Source organism: Bombina bombina, chromosome 2, assembly GCF_027579735.1.
Source record: "Bombina bombina isolate aBomBom1 chromosome 2, aBomBom1.pri, whole genome shotgun sequence".
NCBI classification, from domain to species: domain Eukaryota; kingdom Metazoa; phylum Chordata; class Amphibia; order Anura; family Bombinatoridae; genus Bombina; species Bombina bombina.
In genome coordinates this window covers 514,776,302-514,798,500 of record NC_069500.1, presented here as the reverse complement: position 1 = coordinate 514,798,500, position 22,199 = coordinate 514,776,302, and the positions used below count along the sequence as shown (strand labels likewise).

The 22,199-nt window shown below is 40.2% G+C and overlaps 1 protein-coding gene across 1 annotated transcript; it reads right to left on the bottom strand.

Annotated features, from left to right (window-relative positions):
* Positions 1–420: 420 nt before the first annotated feature.
* LOC128647123 (olfactory receptor 10G4-like) lies at positions 421–1,349 on the bottom strand. Its single transcript, XM_053699940.1, is given in 2 exon segments — positions 421–684; positions 687–1,349. Coding segments are annotated over 2 exon segments (927 nt in total).
* Between the last annotated feature and the right edge of the window lie 20,850 nt (positions 1,350–22,199).

Below are 22,199 nucleotides of genomic sequence, written 5' to 3'. Positions count from 1 at the left end.
CATTTTGTATTGCTTTGTGTTCCTGCTCAAACTGTACAGTTTATGAGACCAAGCTATAATGTAATAAAACACCAGTCATTTTCTTTAGCAGAGATATCTATGAATATCTATCTATAAATATAAACATTTTGTGTAAAATAGTTATTTTCCTTAAACCAATGTACTTCAATTAATCTAGGTTCTAACAGTAAAATGAATATATAGATGGAAAATTATTGGTATTATTTCTAAATATCACAAATACTAAAATTTGTTAACTTTTTGGTTTTGTGTTCGATTTAATATATTCAACATTTTTACATTATATGATAGATTAAGATTATGAACAATTGATTCTGAAAGATGACTTTTATGTCATACAATAAATAACAGACATATGTATTCCCACAGGTTAAGTCACATACTTTTAAAGGTTTGTAGCTAAAATGTATTAATCCAAATTAATTTTTTAAAAGCTTCTTTTACTTCTTTATGTCTTAGGCTATAAATTATAGGATTTAGGAACGGTGTGATGACTGTGTAAAATATAGCCAAAGTGCTATCATTTGAAGATCCTGTATCAGGACGCATATAAATAAAAACACAAGGAATATAAAATAGTAAAACTACAGTGGCATGTGACCCACACGTGGAGAAAATCTTCCGTTTTGCATCCACAGTTTTTATCTTCATTACAGCCTGTAGAATATTATATTAATGTAGGATGTCAGAATTATTATGAAGCAGATCAAAGCTATGGTTCCAATATTGACCAATGTCATTGACTTGTTGATTGTGGTATCTGCACAGGCCAACTTCAGTACAGGAATAATATCACAGAAGAAGTATTCTATCTCATTAGGTCCACAGAAAGGAAGAATAAAAGTTAAAATTGTATGAATCATAGAATGTACAGAGCCTGTCAGCCAAGAACCAAAGCCTAGGCCCATGTATAACTTCCAGTTCATGTGTTGGGTATAGAGGAAGGGGTGGCATATAGCCACGTATCGATCATATGCCATTACTGTATATAGAAAACACTCAGAGCTAGCCAAGAAATGAAAGAAATACAACTGGGATACACAACCACTAAAGGGAATGTTCTTAACTGATAGAAGGCTGGCCAGCAGCTTAGGCAATGTGACAGAAGATAAAAAAATGTCCAAAAAGGAGAGATTGGCAAGAAAAAAATACATAGGCGTATGTAGAGCAGATGTAGGTTTAACTATCAATAGAAGAAGAATATTCCCAAGCAGAGTGAAAATGTAGAGAAAAACAAAAAGCAAAACTAGGGGAATGGTAAGAACCTTTGAATGAGGCAGACCTTGTAAGATAAACTCTGTTAGTGTTGAAGAGTTTCTCTTTTCCATTAAATAATTGTTCTTCAAAAAAATACAGTACAAAATTTGAATATAAAAAGTTAAACATAAACAAGATTAGTAGAGCAGGATTGTGATTACTCCCCACTCAGTTGCAGCCTAAAGAGTCTAACTCTAAAGGGTCACTCAAATAAAACAAACGAAGAGCCAATAGTGAAATCATGTGACTTTAAAAAAACTTAAGTAACTTTCATGAGATTACTCCATTCCACAGCACAAAGGCTTTGTTGAAATACTGTACATCTGCATAGTTTGAAGCGTAATTTGCAAGACGCTATAGCTCAAATACTTATTTTCATCTTTCAAATAAAAGCATAAAAAATATCACAACATGTTTCTGCAAAGGATATGCCTTCTTCACATTCTAATATTTACCATCGAATACTGAGCACTGTTCTACCAGTTCTTTAATTAATAATAAACAAAAAATATTTATGCATTTGCAGCATATTTCAATAATGGGTGAAATATTCATTTTGATTAATATACTACAAAGTATATCATATTATATAAGGCAATACACTATAGAGGAATGTTCTCCTTTAAGAAATAAACAGGGAAATAATCAATAACAGAGATAATTTCAGACATCATCTAGTGTCTATAGGGTTACAAGCATGATATGCAAGTGATATAAATATTAGATGAAGTTATACCCTCACAGTTGAAATGTCTCACAATATCTGTTTATATATTTATATAAGTGGATTCATTTTTTTTATTCCTCTATACATTTAGAGGAATAAAAAAATGAATCCACTTATATAATTTTCTATAATCAAGGGATATAGTCCCATATGACTTCTGTTTTTATAATTAGTTCATCAACAATTTTCAATAGGGTATAAGATTGTTATATACAAAAGACAGCAGCGCCAATTCTTCACAGCAAAGTTATGTGTTTATTAGGACATAACCAACAGGGTACAACGACGTTTCGGTCTACACAACCTTAATTATGTTGTATACAAAAGACTTCTAATTCACCATATTTAAAGCCAATATAGGCAGAGTTTCAATTCTACAGTTAATTGAAATGTTAACTCTTTAAACATCTCTGCCACTTAGGTTCACTATATACCCCTCTACTGGTGAATTAGAGAAATACAAAAAAATACTTAAAAAGACCTAGTACATAAAAAAATCACAATAAACGATCACTGTGCATAATGTATATACAAATTATTTTCTGAGAAGAATACAGAACACATCCTTATAGTTTCTACAGATTTAAGAAAACCCACCTAGTACAAACACATTTCCCAATACGTTCCCTTTATGTAAGATGCCATTCTATCTCTCTATTCATTCCTTCTGGCTCCAGAGAGTTCAGTTGGAATATCCAGAAACTCTCTCTTTCCTTCAAGAGTTTTGTCCTATCCCCCCTCTCCTGGGTCTCTCCACATGTTCAATAATTTAGAATCTCAATTGAGATACCGTGTGTCCTGCTTTTATAAAGTGATGTGAAACAGGGGCCTTCAATACCTTCCCTCTTATATTCGATTTATGCTCATTGATTCTGTCCCTTATTCTTCTAGTAGACTCCCCTATATACGTTTTTGCACATGCACACTTAATTAAATATATATAGCATAGTCTGTATTACACGTATGGTAGCCATGAATCCTCAATTTCTGGCCACTTGTCGGGTGATAAAAATACTCACCCTTTATCATGTTGTTACAATTGCAACACCCAAGACAGGGGTAGCACCCTACTTTAGGGGTAGACAGATATGTCTGTTTCTTTCATTTGTTAGAGCCCACATCTGTTCTTACAATCTGATCTCTAATATTCCTACTCCTCCTATAGGCTGGCATGGGTCTTTGTTGAAACTCCTCTATCTGGGGGTTCAAATCCTTCAGGACATTCCAATGTTTGTTAATAATCTGTATGATTTTCTCACTAAAAGGGTTATATTGAGATACAAAAGATAACCTGTTTATTTTCTCTGTCTGTTTCTTCCCCTTCCATGTACCCCTCAATATGGTGTCCCTAGGTATTTCCTTCACCTTATCGATTTGTTCATTTATCATTAATTCAGGGTAACCTCTTTCCTTAGACAATTGTCCCATTTCCTCAAATCTAGTGTCTACCTTCTCTTTATCAGATACAATCTTTCTCACCCTCAATAGCTGTTTTTTAGGTAAGCTTTTAAAAAGAGCCGGTGGGTGAGCACTATTATAGTTTAGAAGACTATTTCTATTAGTCTCTTTTCTAAACAAGTCAAACTGCAATATTCTACCTTTTTTTTCCACACAGTAGTGTCTAAGAAGTCAATTAACTCTTCCCTATGAGTCATTTTGAATTTTATGTGTCTTGTTGCACCATTCATATCCCCCAAAAAAGACACTAGAGAGGCCACTTCGCCCCCCCATACGCCAAATATATAATCTATGTATCTATAACAACACATTCCATATTTCTGAAATAACTCATGAGACTGTACAAACTTCTCCTCAAACATATTTATGAATATATTGGCGTATGTGGGGGCGACGTTAGATCCCATGGCTGTCCCTTGGTTTTGCAGGTAAAACTGGTTCTGGAACAAAAAATAATTGCAATGCAAAATCAACTCCAATAGTTCCATCACAAACTGGCATCGTACATCAGTACACATATTGCTAGATCGTATAGCAATATTCACAGCATCCATTCTACTAGCATGTGTGATGGAAGTATAGAGGCTATTAACATCCCATGAAAACAATATGAACTTGTCACAGATACCAGACAGCTATGGCTACCCCCCAATCCCCTACAACCTCACCCCTGTTTTTTCTCAGTGGTTTTGGGCTCCTCAGAGCAATCACAATCTCTGGAAGCTTTTGTTTGCATGGTTTTGTGTTCCAAACTTGTTTAGAGAAGAGCTGGTATATGACCTGGAAAACCCTCCTAGGCTGGCTGGGTTCATGGAACTCCCGGTCGGCCACAGGACAGCAGGACACCGCTAAGTTTACCCCTGGTCGCTCTAGTAACCATATGCCCCAGAGCTCCACTCTTTTGGGGATTAGTAGCCCCTAGGGAGGACAAGAGGTGGGGGAATTAACAGAGGGGAGCTGCTTTGGGAACCGGGGGTTTTGGACACCCCTATCCCCATAACTTCAACAGGCTGTATCTCCGGTCCCCAATAACGAATCAAGCCGCTTTTTGGACTGTGGCATCTGGGGACCGAGATCTTTCAAATGACACCCTGGAAGTGCTTCCCTAGGATCACCCTAAAACCATCACCACTGTGTCTTGGGATTCTGTGGGACTATGGTTGCTATGGAGGCACCGGTCAGACTGGAGGGGCAGGAATGGCGGGAAAATTGTTGAATTGTCTCCCTGTTTTATCAAGATGTGTGTGTGTGTATAAAAGATGTGTGTTTGTCCCAATAAAGGCTGTTCTTATTTCACCTGAATGCTAGTCTGTCTAGTCATTTAGGTGGGTCCTGCTAGAATCAATTTCCTGAGCTACATAGCAGCCTGTTCCAGGCAGAGGAAGGACCCTCAGACAGAGCTACCCAGTCTGGGGAGCTGGAGTCTGCCAAAGGGTGGGACCCTGAATACTGGTGTTGTCGAGCATCAGGGGTGGCTACAGGCTGTGGTCACTTGCCAGCTACAAAGCTGCAGTCGGCAGGGAGGAAGCAGGACCCGTTTGGTGGAGCTACCCAGTTGGGGTAGCCGGGGTATCCGTCACATTGGCTGGCAGCGGTGGGATGCTTCCGTCTACCTGGAACGTCCAAACCGCCAACTGAAGATCTGCTTCTTCCACACGATTCCTGCTGGTAACCATGGAAGCCGAGTACCTAAGGAGAGAACAGGAGGCACTGACCCAGCTGGACAGTCCTAGTTCTGAACTGGACCAGCTGAGCTGGAGGAGCATTGTCTGCCAGCAACTATGGAGGGAGAGGCTTCAACAACAAAAGGATTGTGATGGAAAGGTCCTCCCCACAGATGATGAGAGGTACTGGGTCCTGTGGGACTTGCGAGTGCTTTTCCTGGGAGAGCAGCACATGGAGGAATGGCTATCAGAACTAGATTGACTGGTCCGGGCAGAGATGTGGGTGGAGGACGGCTACCGGGACCTCCGATGGCTTGATATGCAAGCACGGCCATGGCTGGAGGATTGCTCCCCCACAGAGGGCTTTTGCTTTGGTGGCTCTGGGTTACTATTGGAAAAGTTGACAGAAGACCCAGAATTTGGGAGCGGGGTGAAACTGAGAGTAACAAACATTGGCCTCTCCCGAGAGCAGCTGTTGAATCTTTTGGGGGGTACCCTGGCTGGTATCCGATATGGTATTGCTTATTGTCCAAGAATGGGAACTGGAAAAGGCATACAAGAGGCTGATAGAGTACTGCAGCATGCCATGGAGTCTGCACAGAGCTGTGGTGCAGCACTCTGGGAATCATGGAGGTTGGCCTCAGATGAGTGGCAACAGAGCATAAGCGACGACGAGCTGCTAGATACAGATCAGCAGCCTGGGCCCGAGCTTATAGACCTGGAACAAGGAGCCACTCCAGCAGAAGCGCTGGCAACAGGGCAGAGAGCCGCCGGCCTCTGCCCAGCACCTGTAACAGCTCCAGGAAACCAGGGAGAGGAGGTAGGCATCCTCCCTCCCCTTACAGAGAACCCCTTTCAGGGAGAGATGGATGTTGGTCTCTCTCCCCAGCGGCAGAGCCAGGAGCCGGGAGAGGAGACAGTCAGTCTTTCTCCCCAGTGGCAGAGCCATCCCCTGGTAGTGGAGGTAGTCGTCCTCCCTCCCCTTACAGAGAACCTCTTGCAGGGAGAGATGGATGTCGATAACTCTCCCCAGCAAGAAAACCCCTTCCTGGGAGAGGAGACAGTCGGTCTCTCTCCCCAGCGGCAGAGCCATCCCCTGGGAGCAGAGGTAGTCGTCCTCCCTCCCCGTATGCAGAACACCTTCCTAGGAGAGGAGACAGTCAGTCTCTCTCCCCAGCGGCAGATCCATCCTTCGGGAGCGGAGGTAGTTGTCTTCCCTCCCCTTACAGAGAAGCCCTTGCAGGGAGAGACGGGTATCGAAATCTCTCCCCAGCGGCCAAATCCCTTTCTGGGAGAGGAGACAGTTGGTCTCTCTCTCCAACGGCAGAACCCCATACAGGGAGCAGAGACAGCCAGTATCCCTCCCCAGCACAGTTTCCCATGGAGCGGAGGTAGCAGACCTCCCTCCCCAGCAGTAGATCTCCTTCTCGGGAGAAGAGACAGACGGTCTCTCCCCTCAGTAGCTTGGCAGGGTCTCTACCCTTTTCTTGTCCCGAAGTATTTCTCACCGGGGGCAGGCGTTGCATTAGGCAAGGAGGATAAAAGCTTATACAGATGGTGCCACATGTTTGGGCACCCGAGCTTTGCCTGCCCCACCAAGGAGCAACCTCCCCCTCCGGTCTGGGGTGGGTCAGCCAGTACTAAACCAAGTGTCATGGAGAGAGGCAGTGTGGCCCTGGAACTTGAGGACCCTGGAACTTGTGGGACTGCAATTATTTGGGAGCCGGCCTTGGCATACTTATTTGGGACTTTGCCTTATGTGACTATACCTGCACACCTAGGGCGCAGGGTATCAACGCCAGCCGGGACCTCCCAGGATGCCCCAAGCTCTGGAGAGAGGGGATCACCTCACCCAGCAACCGAGAAGTGGAGGGCCACTGTCGGACAGCCCCAGGCCGACCCGTTAATGGTCTAGCCGGGTCTGCCGAACTGGAGGGGGGAGATGTAATGGATACCAGACAGCTAAGGCTACCCCCCACCCCCCTACAACCTCACCACTGTTGTTTCTCAGTGGTTTTAGGCTCCTCAGAGTAACCACAATCTCTGGAAGCTTTTGTTTGCATGGTTTTGTGTTCCAAACTTGTTTAGAGAAGAGCTGGTCTATGACCTGGAAAACCCTCCTAGGCTGGCTGGGCTCCTGGAACTCCCGGTTGGCCACCTCACACCGGACACCCGCCTAACACCTATCAGGCTGTCCAGGCTCCTGGAACTCCCGGTCAGCCACAAGACAGCAGGACACCGCTAACTTTACCCCTGGTCGCTCCAGCAACCATATGCCCCAGAGCTCCACTCTTTTGGGGATTAGTAGCCCCTAGGGTGGACAAGAGGTGGGGGAATTACCGGAGGGGAGCTGCTTTGGGAACCGGGGGTTTTGGACACCCCTACCCCCATAACTTCAACAGGCTTTATCTCCGGTCCCCAATAACGAATCAAGCCCACCTAAATGACTAGACAGACTAGAATAAGCCTCTGTACATGATTACAAACAAAGGAGCTTATTAACCAAACAATATAACTCCTCGCCCATTACTGCACGTTTTTTGGCACCTAACAGCATGAATGAATGAATGAATCAATCAATCAATGGATTTTGTCAAGCATTCATTTGTTTTCTCAATCAAAATGTGTATCCGCCCTCCAGGGGTCAACTACCCGGTTGTTCCTTGTACATATAATTACTCCAACGAAAACAGAAACAAACCAGGATTTCTTCAAATGCAAAAGTCAAGTTTATTGACGTTTCGGGGACTTGTGCTCCCCGTCTTCAGAACAAACGTGCTTAAAGTGATGGTAAACTCTCCCCTTTATAAAATCAGATCTGGAATGTAAGAGCTATTTTAGATGGGGTTTTATTCATCATGTGCAATGAAGATGCGCTATAACTTAGTTATTAATATAGATATGAAATTCAAATACCCCACGTTACACCACCCACTTCAAAAGTCAATTTTCCTGTCAGCTTAATGATTGAATTACTCTCCAATCAATGCTCTAGCTACAACAAAAGTGCCATATGGGGAGAGCGCTGATTGGACAACAATTCAATCTTTAGCTCACAGAAAAGTTTACTTTTGAAGTGGGCGGAGGAGCATGCAGTATTTACATTTCATATCTATATTAATAACTAAGTTATACTGCATCTTCATTACAGCTAATGAATTAAACTTCATCTAAAATAGCGCTTACATTCCAGATCTGATTTTATAAAGGGGAGAGTTTACCATCACTTTAAATACAGTGAACATAACAAACAGTTACCTCCCTCTTCCTGTCAAAAAAGCACCAAAAATGACATCATATCCGGTATAACAAACAAAGAACCCAGAAGTTAACAATCATCACTTCCGGTATTAGTGTGCATCAAACATTAAATCATAAAATTCCAAATTTACCACATTTTGTATATTCTTATTCCCTTAAGCAGTTTAACATCATATTAGTCAGTGTGCCAGGGTTGCATATCACATAGTTAAGTGCACAAACTTATCGTGATACTATAATGTCTACTACACCTGTCCGGAAAATCCGTTTCCGGTTCTACTGGAAATACAAACTATATGACGTCACTTCAGGAATAGTTATGCAACACTAGTGCATTTATCTATTGATGTGAAAAAACATCCACGCTATACCAGGATGGTGTATGCCAAGAACAGTGATCAAGCATAAAAAATAAACAATAAGCAATGTGGTAAGTATACATCACGATTAACAAAAATGACACAATTGTGAAAAGAATTGGATTAAAATGGAGGATGGACAGCAGGATTCAATGTAAACACTCGTATGCACAGAAATATACAAGGCAAAACAATCTGCTGGGCAACTACCATACAGTGAAACAATATTGGCAATACCAAGTTAGTTTGGTAAAATTGATCACATTTTTGCATAATTAACAGTGACCACATAACTCATCATATTACCTCAACAAGGGATGTAATGGAAACATTTATCGCAAATGACCTCTAGTAGGGGTAAAAAAATGATTACCAGCTCTCCTATGATTCCAATTTTATATTCAATTCCCAAAATACATAAAACCCTGGATAAGCCACCAGGCCGTCCAATTGTTTCTTCTCGTGACTCACTATTACAACTGATAGCACAGTATGTGGACTTTTTGTTACAATAGTCAAGCTTTTTTACTGGAATTACTGAATTACTGAGGCTGTTGAAGGAGGTCAAATTAGAGGAGAAGGATTTACTGGTAGTATTAGATGTTAATAGTCTTTATACCATTATTCCCCATAGAGTTGGTTTCGACATCATGAGAGAGCTTCTAGTGGCCTCTGACAATTGGCTGAGTTTTGTCTTACTAAAAACTATTTTAAGTTTGAGAAATCCTTTTTTTCTCCAACTAGCAGGCACTGCGATGGGATCAAACATAGCCCCATCATATGCCAATTTATTTATGACAGGTTTCAAAAATCGCTATCTATGGTCTAAAGATGTACCTCAGGTAATATTCTACAGGAGGTACATCGTTTACATTTTGTTGATCTGGAGGGGGAGTCCTGAGAGTTTACAGGAGTGGTTCCAGGAATTCAATAGCACTGACACTACTGTCAGGTTCAAGATGTCATTTAGTGTACATCAGATTGAATTTCTGGATTTACTAATCTCTAAAGGACAAATGGGATTGGAGACAACTTTGTACTCCAAACCCACGGACCGTAACTCCCTGTTGATGTCTAACAGTTGCCATGCCCCTTCCCTTTTTAAAGGCATCATTAAAATTGCAATACATTAGAGCCATTAGAAACAACTCTAGCAGAGAGAAGGGGGAGTCACAGGTATGGGAGATGCAAAACAAATTTGCCCAAAGAGGATACTCATCCACAGTCTTGGAAGCGGTAAAAGAACAAACGAAGAATGCCACACAAGCAATACTACTACACAAGAAAATGAAGCAGTCAAACTCTGACAACAACATTATTTTTACAACAACCTATGCCCCTAATACCTCTCAAGTTGGACACTCCATTAGAGAACACTGGCATATTCTACACTCAGATCCAAAACTGAAATTTGCTAAGGACAAACGCCTTATTGTGGGATACAGACGCAATACCAATTTAAGAGATCTGTTGGTGATCTCAGACCTGACTAGATGTTACACAAATGAAGATCAAAGAACCATACGCAAAGGATGCTATCGGTGCCCCAATTGCACAACATGCAATACCATAATAGCCACCAAGAAATTCAACCATCCGCATGGCAATCAAAAATATACCATCAACCACGCTATTACGTGCACCACAACACATGTTATGTACATGATTATTTGTCCATGTGGAAGACGCAAGGAACTATCCGTGAAAGAATGGCTAACCATCGAGCCACAATCAGATTGGCCATAAAGAAAGGGGAATCTGACCAACCGGTGGCTCATCACTGGCTAGTGGCAAAACATCCAACAGCTGCCATTAAAATTATTCTCATCTACCACATTCCCAAATTACCTTGAGGTGGGGACAGGAATAAGCTGCTCCTGAAGAGAGAAGCAGAATGGATGTTCCGACTGGATACTATACACCCCAAGGGACTTTACTCACTACCTGATTTTGTCCTTGTTACATGGGATACCAGCGGGTTGTGGATGGGGACTGTGTGTGGGTGGTCTTACGCCTGTCGACGGGATCCCAGCTTTCACCACAGTCGTTGGTGATATCGAGGGATGGGGTGGATTACGTGTAGTTCACGTTATCTCCTTGATTACCCCCTAGAACTTGATAGGTGGTTCCCTTTACGTGGTACACTAGCGGTCATTTGCGATAAATGTTTCCATTACATCCCTTGTTGAGGTATTATGGTGAGTTATGTGGTCACTGTTAATTATGCAAAAATGTAGTCAATTTTACCAAACTAACATGGTATTGCCAATATTGTATCACTGTATGGTAGTTGCCCAGCAGATTGTTTTGCCCTGTATATTTCTGTGCATACAAGTGTTTACATTGAATCCTGCTGTCCATCCTCCATTTTAATCAAATTCTTTTCACAATTGTGTCATTTTTGTTAATCGTGATGTATACTTACCACGTTGTTTATTGTTTATTTTTTATGCTTGATCACTGTTCTTGGCATACACCATCCTGGTATAGCTTGGATGTTTTAGTTTTTTTCACATCAATAGATATATGCAGCAGTGTTGCGTAAATATTCCGGAAGTGACGTCATATAGTTTGTATTTCCGGTAGAACCGGAACTGGATGTGATGTAACTTCCGGTTTTCCGGACAGGTGTAGAAGACATTATAGTATCACGATAAGTTTGTGCACTTAACTATGTGATATGCAACACTGGCACAATGACTAATATGATGTTAAACTGCTTAAGGGAATAAGAATATACAAAATGTGGTAAATTTGGAATTTTATGATTTAATGTTTGATGCACACTAATACCGGAAGTGATGATTGTTAATTTCCGGGATCATTATTTGCTATACCGGATATGATGTAATTTTTGGCGCTTTTTTGACACAAAGAAGGAGGCAACTGTTTATGTTCACTGTATTTAAGCACGTTTGTGTGTGTACACTGTTGTTCTGAAGAAGGGGAGCACAAGTCCCCGAAACGTCAATAAACTTGACTTTTGCATTTGAAGAAATCCTGGTTTGTTTCTGTTTTCATTGGAGTAATTATATATATATATATATATATATATACTATGTATATATATATATATATATTGAAATGTAAAATATTCATAACTACGGTGTTTGCGCACAAGCAAAAAAATATTTTAAAAAATGTGCACATCACTTATAATCTGGCCCTGTTTTGGAAACTAATTATAAACAAATGATCATTTAAAATCAATCCTATGGGGGGCGGAGCCTGGCGGAGCAAGGTGATGGCTGCCTAGTCACGGAGCTCCGTGTGTACTGAGCCAACTAAGAGTACTAAATTGCCAATACAAGAACCAAAATTGGTTGAAAGCTTAAGAAGCATTTCCCTCTGACTAGAAGGGCATAAGTGAGCTGTCAATTTATCAAAGCACGGAACATTTTGCAAAGTAACGCTCCTCTGTCCAGCCTGCACAGAAACATGGCCGAGGCTTCTGAGGAGGAAAACTGAACAGGAGAGAAAGCAAGCTACTACAGCGCCTGCAAGGGGGAAGATTTCTGAAAAATAATTACCGCACACGGCTCCGGTATAGGTAAGGCGGTAAAAAGCAACCCGATGCACATTTAACATTTGCCAGGAAGGAGGAGTTTCACGGTAGTGGGGGCCGCCATTATGATATCGCTCTGACACAGATACAGGCCTCACAGAGGCAGCGCTAAATAGTTAGATTCACACTCGAGCTGCCTACAGAGCAAGAAAGGATAGTAACCTTTATAGCGACAAGAAGAAGCCCTATATAAATAAGTGATCTTGGTCCTCCGGTGAATCCTATATGATATATTGATTGAATGATCAGGGAATTGCAATAAGAGACAATGGATGAGTCCTGTAAAGGGATAATATTATTACAGCACTAAAGAAATAGATGAGCGGCATGTTGCTCTAAAGGAGAGATATGATCAATAATACAGCAGGAAGATAAAGATTCAAGAAAGATAAAACTCTAGGGAGCAATTAAACATTAGAAATCTAAGGCTATTAAAGGGATATTACACACAGCAAGCAACAGCAGGTTGCAGAAACACATTAAGCCGTTGCTGACTTATGCTGCTAGCCACTGCTGCCCTAGTATATACACCATAGCTGGAAGAAAATAAACTGTTTTATTCTACCGCGTGCCTACTAAACCTCACAAAACCTAACACAGCCATGTCTGCCAGGAAACAGAACAAGACAGGAGCGGGAACAAAACTACCCACACAGCACCCTTTTTTTAAGTCCTCCAAAGGAGAAAAAAATCAAAATACAGAAATGCTGCTAATGGAGGAAGAAATTGAGTCTGACACTGAATCTCTTGATACTAACATGGATCAAACACCTGCAACCAAGGCTGACCTTAAAAATCTCATGTCTAAGCAAGATATCAACACTATTTTCAACAAAATGTGGGAGAAGATGGACACATTACAGACCACGGTCACCAACAGCCTAACAGAGATCAAACAAGATATGCTGGACTTAGGCACCAGAATTGACTCTCTGGAGGAGAGAGAGGAAACTACTTCCGAAGATATATCTACTCTTTCTCAACATATGACCTCACAACAGCAGGAACTAGCCGAAATACAAGACAAAATGGAGGATCTGGAAAACCGGAGCCGCAGGTGCAATCTAAGATTAAAGGGGGTCCCTGAAACAGTAACAACACCAGAGCTACCTGAGTATCTCCTGCAGCTGTTTCAAGCCATCACAGATAACAAAGACGAAGGTAAATTTGAAATGGAAAGAGCACACAGAGCCTTAAGAGCAAAACCCAAAAAGGGGGACCCACCTAGGGACATTATAATCAAGATGCTTCGCTTCCGTGATAAAGAAGAAGTTCTATCAGCAGCAAGACACAATCCCACCTTCAAATTCAAAGGCTCGGTTGTTCAGTTTTTTTCAAGATTTATGCCTGAAAACTCTCCAAAGACGCAGCACTATGCGGCCCCTTACACAGCTCTTACGAAAGACTCAAATACCATACAGGTGGGGTTTCCCATTCTCACTTAATATCTTATATGGAGGGAAAACAATATCACTCAAAGACCCTGCTGAAATCCCAACTACATGCAAAATATTGAAACTTGAATGCCCTGATCTGCCGTCTCCATCCTTGGAACAGGAAGCAAATCATCAAACCTCTCGTCAGCCACTTCCCACCAGGGAAAGATGGACCAAAGCTGTAAAAAAGAAGCAGAAAACTTGAGAGACTTAGGACTCTGACTTAACATGTCGAACAAAATTCTCTCCTGGTTTTTCCCTACGAGACCAGACTAATCAGGACTGTTCAAAAATGGAGGTACTCTGAAAGAAGAGTTCCTAACCCCTTCAGATGGTTAATAGATAAGTATGCTACTATTTGTAAAATCATTTTGTCCTGCCTAGGTGACTCTACCCATTTAGAGATAAGTAGACAGGCAGTGGCTAAAATGTTAATTTCTACTGACCCCCTTCAAAGGGGATGAACCGAGACTGTCCAGGGATGGGTGAACACCCATAAGTTAAGGACTAGATTTAAATCAACCAAAAACAATTTAATTACTCTCATTACTGATATAGTTATCTTTTATGATGTACACAGTTTTGTAATGCACATTTACCCCAATGTGTAACCCTAGAATGTTCATAGATGTAGTGTATACTATGCACATCTAAGTTATTATGTTTTGTTATTTCTATTGTTCTAATTTTTTTCTTTCCTTAGTTACTGTTATGGATCCGGTATGTGAATACTCATGCAATATATCAGCCATGTTCATTTGGTCACGACCTTACTGCATTCTCTTGACCTCCTCGAAGGTATGCAGGGAACGGGGAGAGAGGTCCAAGGTGAGAGTTAATAAATTTTACTATGCAACACATCTTGTAGTCTACAAACTGGGGTTCACGGCATCCTGTATTCTATTGGTGCACCATTCACAGAAAACCTCAAAAATCATAGCAAACATCCACCCACCGAGATAGATGGATCCCTGGACTATTAACTTAATTTCACATAATGTAAGGGGGCTGAACACAGACATTAAACGCAGAATGGCACTCACGCAATATAAATCTCTTAAAGAAAATGTGATCTTTCTCCAGGAAACACATTTTCTACATTCCCAAATACCCAAATACTGGACTAAAGATTTCTGCCACCATTACCACTCAACCTCTGACTCTAAAAAACGTGGGGTATCCATATTGATACACTCCTCCCTACCCTTTACACATCAGGAAACAGTCAAAGACAAGGAGGGCAGATACCTCATTGTGAAAGGACAGATCCAAAATTCCGATATAATATTTTGCAATATATACGCACCAAACGACAAACAAGATGCCTTTTTTAGACAAATTACACACCTCTTGACAGAATGGTCTCAGACTAGGACAATCTTTGCTGGAGATTTTAATGTAGATCTCACACTGCATCCCCACAAACACAACCCCCCACATACCACTAAGCAACACAAACAATGTAAGATGATCAAAGTAATACAAGACTATCTCACTACCAACACACTAATAGACTCCTGGAAAACATTATATGGTCATACAAACGATTCTACTTTTTTCTCAGCGGCGCACAAAACATACAGAAAACTAGATTATATATTTGTCAGTCAGTTTCTACGCCCCATCCTAATAAACTCAAATATCCATTCCTGTGTGTGGTCAGACCACTCCATAGTACAGCTTACCTTGGGTGACATGCAAGTTCCGGGGAGGACCAGATCATGGACATATGACCCCTTCTGTCTAAGAGACCCTACGGTCCGAGAGACGGTAGAACGTAACATGCTAGAGTATTGGGGCATAAACACAGAGACGACGGTTAACCCTATCATGACTTGGGCAGCTCACAAAACCTACCTAAGGGGCCTATTGATAAAAGAAAAATCTATCCTTCTTAAAAAGCGGAATGTACAGAAGTTAGCTTTACAGAAAGAAATAGATACATTAGAAAGGCACCATAAACTGACACAATCTAGAGCTACACTGACACAGCTTCAGGGTAAAAGAACAGAGTTAGCAACTATTCTAAACGATCAGGCAGTCAAAGCAGCCTTCCGGCTCAAGACAAACTACTATATATACGCAAACAAGCCAGATAGGTACTTAGCGAACAAAATTCGCGAACGGGCAAAAATAGCCTCCATAACACAGATTCAAAAACAAGATGGCACCACAACCTCCCACCCACAGGAAATTGTGGACAGCTTTGCTCAATACTATGGCACCTTATATGAGGGAACCCATGTCGCCCACTCCCCCACCACGGAATCCATACTAACAAAAATACTGGATGACGCCCATTTACCCTCTATCACAGAAACAGACAGAGAGAGTTTAAACCAGGCGATAACTGCCAATGAGGTATTGGGGGCCATTAAAGATTTGAAACCGGGCAAAGCCCCGGGTCCAGACGGATTACCGGGTGAATACTATAAATTATTTAAAAATTCCCTGACATCACATCTAGTTAAATTTTCGAATTATATTATGCAGGGGTATGAGATCCCATGCGATTTACTAGGAGCCAGGATAGTGGTGATACCCAAACCAGGCAGGGATCCACAAAGATGTCCTAACTACAGACCCATCTCCCTTATAAACCAGGACCTAAAGATCTTTACCAAAATTCTGGCCAATAGATTAAAACACATATTACCGACTATAGTACACCCGGACCAGGTGGGATTTATAACGGGTAGGGAAGCACCTGACAACGTAAGACGGATCATAGCAACAATAGCCCAACTCGACCGGACTAAAACGCCTTCTCTGGTCCTCTCATTGGACGCGGAGAAGGCGTTTGATAGAATTGACTGGACATACATGTTCACGGTCCTGGATAAAATGGGATTTACTGGTCCATTTGTAGACGCACTGCGAGGGATATACTCTAAACCTACGGCTACAGTTAGGGCCATGGGACATCACTCCACACCTATATACATTAAAAATGGAACGAGACAGGGTTGCCCGCTCTCCCCACTGCTGTTTGTCCTTTGCATGGAACCATTAGCGGCCAATATTAGACACTCAACTGAGGTGACTGGACTTAAAATCAAACACACAGACTATAAGATCTCCCTGTTTGCGGACGATGTCCTCTTGACTCTCACCAAACCCTTGATATCCCTCACGGGGTTATACGAAATATTGCAGAGGTTCTCCCAGGTTTCAGGCTATAAGATTAACATGGACAAAAGCGAAGCATTGGCCATAGCCCTACCGGCTCACACAAAAAAACTAATTGAGTTAAATTTTTCATTTTCTTGGGTTAAAACACATATTAAATACTTAGGTACAAAGATACCGACCCAATACTCAGATTTATATAAGGTAAATTATCTCCCCTTATTTAAAGAGCTAAGGTCAGATATTACAAAATGGAAACTATTGAACTTCTCCTGGTATGGTAGAATATCTGCCATAAAAATGAATCTATTACCGAGGATCCTATATCTATTTAGAACCTTGCACGTCCCAGTCCCAAAGAATGATCTCAAAACCCTACAATCAGACATTAATTTCTTCATTAATGGTAAGAAACAAGCAAGAATTCCCCACTTAACTTTAACTAAACATAGACAGCTAGGGGGGGTAGGGGTCCCCAACTTGCTTAATTACTATGAGGCAGCTAGATTGGCACAAGATGCTCTTCTGGGCTCTTCATTGGGAAATTTGGTATGGAAGGAAATAGAAGCAGGGATAGCAGATCTAGAATCATCCGGAGATCTGATTTGGGATAGAACATTCCAACAACAAAATAAAACATACTCTCCTGTTACGACTTTATCACTTGACAATTGGAGGACAATGGCGCTTGGCAAGGGGAAGATGCCCAGATTCTCCCCCAAAATGCCAATTAAATACCTTATCCCAGGGGAATATCGCAAACAGCTAGATAAATGGGAAAATAAGGGTCTTTACAGGGTGGGAGACCTTCTAATGAACAATAAACCACTAACCTTCAACCAGATACAAGAGAAATTAACACCACTATCACTCAAATGGTATCTATACTTACAAATACTCTCTGCCCTACATAAGTTCATCCCAAATATATGCAAACAACCCTGCACCATACTAGAAAGACTGTGTAGCGCACAAGCGAGACCTAGACAATCCATCTCTCAATTATACTTGGCCTTACAAGCTCCAGAAGGTAGCACTAAAACACCTATAATGATTAGATGGGAAACAGACACTAAGTCTACACTAGAACTGCCAGAATGGCATGACCTTTTTTATTCTTCATGCAAGGGATTAATCAGCGCGGACCTCCGAGAGAACAGCTTAAAGACCATCTTTCGGTGGTATTTGACGCCTATTAAAACTTCACACTACACAGAAGGCAGAAGTAGAAACTGTTATAGGGGTTGTAATTCGGTTGGTACCTATATGCATATGTGGTGGGAGTGCCCGAGAGTGGCTCACATCTGGTCCAAACTCTCATCCCATCTCAGCTTCCTCTTAGAGGAGCGGGTGGAGCTATCTATATATCAGGGACTGCTGAATGCCCCCATACCAAATCTTAACAAACATATCAACACTCTCATTAGAATACTCTGCACGATAACGAGACTAAGTATTGCCAAATATTGGAAGGAAGGAGTACCAACATGGAATGAAATACTAGAGAGATTTAAACTAACATACTCCTTACATGAAGCGGCAGCAATGATATTAGGCACGACTGACACATTCCACAAGATCTGGTTTTACTGGATACTACATTCAACATAAAAACCCCACCAAACATTATATATGCAGATAGGGATTCTGATCACAAGGGAAAAATAGAAGGACCTGTTTACAAGAGACTGCAGTAATGTACGAATGATAGACCATATCGGACCAAATGTTTTGTTTGTTAATCCATATTGTTATTTTTAGGGTTTATCTTTTTTATTATTTTTTTTTTTTTTTTCTTTCTACTCTGTAACAAGAGTATAAGTTATGCATTGGCAGTCCTTGAGGAGTAGCACAACAGATATGATGTATAAACATCGACAACTCAAGATATATGGAAAAAGACCAGTGACAAGATCTTGGAATTGACTAACTATGCCTGTAGATAAGATTCTGTAATTGACTGCATAAGACGTGTATTCTGTTTGAAAATGTTATTTCAATAAAAACTATTTTAACATAAAATCAATCCTATGAACTTTACAAGTCAACAAAAGGCGCCCATAGCGTAGTAACAAAATGAAAGCAACAAACAATGGATGTAAATTCACTCACATTTGTTGAAGCACTGCCAAGTGCTATATGTGCACTCCAGATATTCAGGAGTAGTCTGGTTAACTCACCTCTCATATCAGGAACTAGAAGATAAGTCTCCTTCCCAAAGGCAAACAATAAAAACTGGATCCCAGGTCTGGTATGATGTCAGTTAATTTAACTGCATCAATCCCAAATCAAAAAAAATGTGCAAAGGATGTTTAGATATAAAAACGTATTTAATATATCAAAATACATCAACAGCGACACGTTTCACAGTATCACACTGTTTCATCAAGCTGATATTACAACAACATTTGTGCAAGCCTTTTATACACATAAGGACATGCGCTTGGGTAAAAACACACTTTGGTGAAAAGAGCCACAAACTATGATGTAACATTTATTTCAATATTTGCGTACATATGCAAAGTAATACATCTCATAAAAAGATATATTTGTAAGACATCGTAAATACTATGTTGCCAAGCGTGTTTAAGTTTCCAACCCGATGTTCACAAACTTTCATTGGATGCTGGTGTGCACACGTGAGCCTCCGTTAGCCAATCACACCGTCAGACCGAAATTATGTCACTTTTGATTGGTCGGTAAGTGGGCTTGGCAAGTACGTGTGCAGGCCAGGAAATAGACAAAGAACAGCTAATATGCATGATCATAGCGTGAAATGGTCTATACGAAGTGAGCAAGTGAACAAATACAATGGGCACCTTGTACTAACCATCAAAGTGACCTTTCGTGTGTATTCTCGCATCAAAATTTGATCACGGACTAAATCTCATATTTACCAAGCCGCAATCGAATAAAGAAACCACTATTTTTCATTTGTGATTTCAATTCTCCAAAATTAATCGATCCGAACCCTTTTTTTACATACTAAACCATCAATCGACATAAAATCCGCTTTTAACAGATATGATCAATGTTACAACTAATCCGTCTATTAGACTGACAACAGGTTGAAGTACATAAAGGGACACTAAACCCAAAAAAATTATTTCATGATTCAGGTAGAGAATATAATTTTAAACAGCATTCCAATTTACTTCTATTATTGAATTTGCTTAATTCTTTAGATATTCTTAACTGAAGAAAAAGTAATGCACATGGGTGAGCCAATCACATGAGGCATCTATGTGCAGCCACCAATCAGCAGCTACTAAGCCTAACTAGATTTTCAGCAAAGGATATCAAGAGAATGAAGCTAAATAGATTATATAAGTCAATTAGAAAGTTGTTTAAAATCGCATGTTCTTGCTAAATCATGAAAAAAAACATTTGCCTTTAATGTCCATTTAAGTTAAGGGGCTAGACTACAACTGTTTCATTATTAGTTTTGGCATCAGTGAATGAAGATGGAGACACTTTTACATTTGTTTATATTTCGATTTATTCAATTACGAGGAAGAAGGTCTATACAGGCACCAGTTAGAAATAATGAATTACAAAGAAAGGAGAGGAGGCTGAAGAAGGAGAGTACCGAGAGTTTTTCTCCCTCATATGGGTTTTGAAGCCATTTTGGATCATGAGGTTATACAGAGATTTCGTTTGGACAGAGAAGCTATAATGGACCTTTACAATGAAACAGCAGAATACTTGGAGCCAATGACAGCGCGTTCACAAGCCATACCTGGACTCTTAAAACTGTTAGCAGCATTACACTCTTTTTTCCCACGGGTTCTTTCCAGGCTGTGTCTAACGTCATAATTGGCATAAGCCAGTCTGCATTTTCTAGGCACCTAACAAAAGTAATAAATGCATTGATGGTTGTCTTTCCAAGGTATGTGTGCCTTCCATCAACTCCTGAATAGTGGCAATCTGTAAAGTCCAACTCTTATAGAATGTCAGGAATGCCCAATGTACTTGGAGCACATATGTGGCAGTAAAACCAGCACATGAACGTGAAGAAGTTTACCGTAATAGAAAACAGTACCATTCTCTCAACGTTCAGATGGTGTGTGACCATAAAATGCAAATAATCAGGGTCTGTTCCAACTTCTCTGGGTCCTGCCATGATTCCTATATCTTGCGTCAGTCTGAGTTATATCGGAAGTTTGAGGATGGAGAGATGCCTGAAGGATGGCTTTTAGGTAATTATTTATACATTAATGCATTCTCAATATAAATAAGATAAGTGTAGTTTAAATTGCACTGTCCCTTTCATTATGTTTGTGAAGTAGACAGAAATATCTTAAAGTCTATTGTCTTTAAATGTATCATCTTTTTTTCAATTGTATTATTATTATAAATGTTAATTATTTTTATTTTTTTGTTTGTTTTTTTAAATAGGGGGACGCAGGCTATTTTAGTAGAGAATGGTTATTCACACCATACAATAATCCTCAAAGAAGATGTGAGGTTAAATTCAATGAGGCACACGGATCCACCCAAGGAATCATTGAGAGAACCTTTGGATTGTTAAAAATGTGCTTTCGTTTACTTGACCACTCAGGTGGTGTGCTACAGTATGCTCCAAAAAAGGTTGCCAAAATAATTCTGGTATGCTGTATACTTCATAACATTGCAATTCGCAGAGGATGTGAAATTGAGGATGATGCAAATTAAATATCATTTGAGGACTTTCCAGAGGTGATCTGCAATGATGCACAAACCAGAGAGGCCATAACTGCTAAAAAAAATTGTAGCTGAAAATTATTTTATTGAATGAATTAATAAAAATTATTCCATGTTTTTTTTTTTTTTTATATAATTTTATTTTATTTCATTCTAATGCAACCAACATATCTAAGAATTTCATTAATAAAATATTTTTACTTTTATTTGAAATTTTGTGATTGTTATCATTGAAAATTGTGTTTCATCCTTAACCCCTTAAGGACAAGGCCATTTTTCAATTTCTTTCCTTTAAGGACCAGGGCTATTTTTACATTTCTGCGCTGTTTGTGTTTAGCTGTAATTTTCCTCTTACTCATTTACTGTACCCACACATATTAAATACCGTTTTTCTCGCCATTAAATGGACTTTCTAAAGATACCATTATTTTCATCATATCTTATAATTTACTATAAAAAAAATTATAAAATATCAGGAAAAAATGGAAAAAAAAACACTTTTTCTAACTTTGAACCCCAAAATCTGTTACACATCTACAACCCCCAAAAAACACCCATGCTAAATAGTTTCTAAATTTTGTCCTGAGTTTAGAAATACCCAATATTTACATGTTCTTTGCGTTTTTCGCAAGTTATAGG